The sequence below is a fragment of the Colias eurytheme genome, chromosome 12 (assembly GCF_061535395.1).
Source record: "Colias eurytheme isolate Ceu_HAF_F1 chromosome 12, ilColEury1 Martin Lab GWU primary, whole genome shotgun sequence".
Classification (NCBI taxonomy): domain Eukaryota; kingdom Metazoa; phylum Arthropoda; class Insecta; order Lepidoptera; family Pieridae; genus Colias; species Colias eurytheme.
The window spans coordinates 1291034-1295676 of record NC_142991.1 but is presented as its reverse complement, the minus strand read 5'-3'; the positions used below and the strand labels follow the sequence as shown (position 1 = coordinate 1295676).

The 4643-nt window shown below is 31.8% G+C and overlaps 1 protein-coding gene across 1 annotated transcript; it reads right to left on the bottom strand.

The window, feature by feature from the left end:
- Positions 1-2093: 2093 nt before the first annotated feature.
- Positions 2094-2897, bottom strand: LOC149903778 (uncharacterized). Its single transcript, XM_090108182.1, has one exon. It carries the CDS (start codon positions 2895-2897, stop codon positions 2094-2096), a length of 804 nt encoding a protein of 267 aa, XP_089964308.1.
- Positions 2898-4643: the final 1746 nt, after the last annotated feature.

Sequence of the window (4643 nt, the reverse complement as noted above, 5' to 3'; positions counted from 1 at the left end):
GAAAAGCTATAATCTTACCTTCTAGTTAGATTAGTAACACCTTCATTCAGTTCATTAAATTCAGTTATTTCAAATGCTTTGTCTGAAGTGATCGGATCTAAATTTCTTAACAAAATCGGAAGATCATTGAATGAATCATCTTCTTGATAATTATTGTCGAAATTTATGTTCTCTGTTTTATTTGAGTTCATGTTATTTTCGACTGGTAGAAATAAGTCATCGAATTTAGGTATTTCTCCAAATACTAGCTCATCTATGTCGATTTCGTTGTCACGGTAAATTATAATTGGTTCTGCTTCAGCTGAATGAATAAATTAAATTAGGGATATATGAGAATTTGTAACTAATTCTAATTTGGCACAGAAAATTTTCATGCTGAAACAAAATGTACTGAAACTTTCATTAAGCCTTTGTACTTAATAATATTTCACCTATTATTAATACCATCTACCATATTTTTAGAGACTTTAGTTGTCATCCATACTAATATTATAAATGCGAAAGTAACTCTGTCTGTCTGTCTGTTACTCAATCACGCCTAAACTACTGAACCAATTTTCATGAAATTTGGTATGGAGATATTTTGATACCTGAGAAAGGACATAGGCTACTTTTTATCCCGGGAAAATGACGCAATCCCGGAAATCCCACGGGAACGGGAACTATGCGGGTTTTTCTTTGACTGCGCGGGCGAAGCCGCGGGCGGAATCCTAGTATTCAATATAACATATTATGTTAACGGACCAAATAACCAATCCTACTGCTTGAGAAAGATCAGCGGCCTCCCATGCAGTATGCTTACCGTCAACTGACATATTTCCTTTTGTCACCCCCTCTTGAGCTAAACAATATACAAAATACATACATTTGAGTAAAAGAATAACGCAAAGCATGTTAACTCATTTTAAACACCATTAAATGTGGATAAAGTCGTAAACAAGCGGAAAATTGAAATTTTATTGTTAAATTTTATTGTTAAACGATGGATTATGCTGTTATTAGTATTTTATACAAGTTTTACGATATAGTTACTTATGCTCGAAGTAATTATTATTAATTTTAATGTTCAATAGTTATATTTGCTGCTTAATACATACATTTCCTGTAATACTAATACTAATAAATGTAGATTTGCCTTACACATTGTGTTTATAACCTATCTTCCCAAAACTGTGGAAAGTTCTCGAAACGAAACGTATTTATTAATGAAACTTATAGCGGGGATCATAAACACATGAAATAAATATACATTTGAGAAAAACAACACATTAAATATTGATATAACAAATGCGAAAGTTTGTAAATGTGTTTATATCATACTTTATTCGCATCATTGCTTAAGAATAGTTTTGCAACAACAAGTCGAGATGGGGAAGTTAAATAGTCCGCTTTTATCTCTGGAAACCATCACTATACTTTGAGGAAAACTCTTATGGCTGGTTTACACGTATTAAGTTGATACGTAGATAACAAAATTTTATTTAAATTTTAAGTGACTTATTCACTTTTATGTTTAACTTGTAACTTGCTACTAAATTGTGTTTATACGCTATTATACACTTAAAATTTAGTTATCTACTTAACAACTTAATACGTGTAAACCAGCTATCTATACTAATATTATAAAGAGGAAAAGTTTGTATGTATGTATGGTTTTCACACATAAACTAGTGGACCGATTTTGATGAAATTTGGCACAGACAATCTTTAGACCCTGAGAAAGAACATATACCTTTTATTGCGAAATGTACCACGGGCGAAGCCGGCGCGGACCGCTAGTTATAAACAACTTCGTTAAGCTACTCTTTAATACACAAGTGAGAACTTGCTTTTATAATTTGTAAAATAAGAATGAACAGGAGTTTGTAACACATAAACGAATACTATCATGGATAACGTGCATCAGTAGAAGATAACATTTTCAATGATATTGATCTATTTTTAGATTTTTTCCCAATGTTGAAATTCACTTTAATTTTTTAACATTCATAGCAATAGCGTACAGTTAGTATACCTATTTTGTTTTGGATGTATGCACTAAATAAAAAACAAAAATATAAAAACCCAATAAATCTATTATTTAATCGAATTATTTAATCAACAAATTTCCACGCCTCCTTTCTATTCGTCAAAACTTGATTAAGCATCCGTTCACAGTTTACATCATTTAGTAATATTAAATCGACAAGCAATTCGACGTCGAACCATAAATTGATGACTCTCTCATACGCCTCTAATATTTCTAAAAGCGGCCATCTGGAATGCTTCAAACGCGTGTGAAAGCAACTCATAAATGCCTTCGTAGTAAACCTCGCAAAGGTCTTGCAAGCTTGATCTGTTTTACTCATGAGAAAACCCATTTTGTAAAGGGAGTTTTGGTTATATCGCGAGCGTAACTCTTGCATAATTGCCATTTTGTTTCTTGCTTGGTATATTGCCTGTTTCATCAGCTCTATGAATCGTCTGTTGAGACTGAACCTGTCGTAAGTATACGCAACTGAGCCCCCCGGGGGTTCCCAGCGACGGCCATCTTGCAACATTTTGACAAAGGTATCATTCGTAGGTTCCCATCGTCTTCCGTCTTTAAGAATTAGCTTCGGATCTCCTTTGGGTACTTTTAGTGACAGAAGCTCGTCTGTTTGGTCTATGGATTTGAATATAGATTCGAATTCATCTCCTAGAGTATTTTTAATTCCCTTTTTAGCGTTTTCCTTAGATATTTCTTCCCAAACATGCGTTGGATTGAATTTATTTAAGTAGTCTTTGAAGGACCAATTTGACCAGCTTGCCGTGGTGGTGTTAGAGAAAGTAATTCCTGATTCTGTTGTTACATTATTCGATTGTGACTGAGTAGTGATAGTAGTAGATAGTAGTGAAGGACACAGAATAATTACCATGAAATTGTCTGAAATCGATTTTTAACGTGTTTTACATAGTTATTTTTAAAGTAATATATATAGCGAAGTAGTACATTAATTATGCTCTATACTTACTACAAGACCAATAAGAAACTTAAGAATATTAAATTATAAAAAGCACTTACAAATCGACATCATATTAAAAATGCATTATTCCATTACTTGGTTTTGCGGTTATCGGCAGCTGGTATGGACATTGTAATAAATTATAATTTTAATGTGGAAATTAATCGACAATTTAAATAGAGTTTTTATAGAGCAACAAAATGTTGAATTGTATTTAAAATATCTAAAATACAGAAACAAAATATTCAAGAAAAGTCCTTGGATACATAACTCGTGTTATTTATAATTTAATATTATTTTTTCATATATGTACCCTTTATTAATGATAAATTATAATAATACATTATGTTAGTCGCCCTTAGTTCAATGAAATTATGTCCTAGTTTTATCATATGTGTTCAATATACTCTATATTTAACACATATAGTCATAACACATCTATTATATATTAATCGTTTGATAGAATATAAAACATTTATATTTGCATAATATATAACATAATATAAGGCAGATTTCATTTTCCGTTTTGTATTGCAAAATATTTTTTTAGTCAATATATTTAGGTACAGGAAGTTTTCCGCGCGCACATTTAACTATGCCTAAATAAGTTTCTGTTTGAAAACCTTAAATAAGTGGATTTATGTAACTTTTCTCTCATAACTGTAATAAAGTTGTAATGCTTATCTTTTTTTATTTGTTTAACATTCGAATACTGTTTGATATTTCATTAATACAGAATTATTCGTCACCGCAGCCAAGACTCAGGCGAACTCATATTTTATTTGAAAAATATAAGTTGGTCAAACATGACCCACACTCGTCGGTGTCCATCCTTTTCTAACCACTGCCTTTATTGATTTGCTGTCTCTGTTGCACCAACCCCTCAAACCGTCATGGATTATGTTAGTAGTAGATACGAATGATGGTATGAAATGAATTTGTTTGTAGAGAAATAGAGCAAAGTCCATTTAGGTATGTTATTATGTACTCTACATTATTATGTATGTTTGAAACTTATAATTCATATTATATTTATTCGTACAATAGTATACTTAGTGTTTAAATGTAAAGTTTGTTGTAATTATTTTCTATTAAAAACCTACTTATTTTTTATTAAAAATTAAATTAATTTTGATTTATTCTTAACATTTAAAACGTTTTCGTTTCATAATTTGTCTGTGCCTTCAAACAAAAAAATAATGTATGCGAATGGTCTGCACACATCATCCATCCATCCTGCCAAACTCTACATCTATTCCCCTATACTCTTTGACCCGTAGTATCGAAACGTAAGATTTTCCCACCCCTCTTTTCCCAGTGTTACACAGCACGCCCCACGAATAGCACGTGCTAGTAATATAATCGATGTATAAACACGAACAAAATGTAACCAAAAACGGTATGCGGTCACGCGAGTCCCGATCGAGCACGCCATGTTCCGAAATGCAGATATATTACTAACATTTTGTGTTATAGCATTGAAGTCATTAGTGATTTTGGATGTTCAACTAATATTCTAAATACAGGTGAGTTGGTAACAAGGCCCTTTTTGATCACAACGGTCTTCATTTCGCTTCAAAAATAGCCGTAATGAACGCTTCAATGTATTCTTTAATTAATTTTTTAAATGTAGAGAGCGAAGTGCTTTAATTCTGATGT

What these genes read in the sequence shown, in the direction of transcription:
- LOC149903778 (XM_090108182.1), bottom strand. Translation starts at nt 2,897, where the DNA reads ATGGTAATTATTCTGTGTCCTTCACTACTATCTACTACTATCACTACT.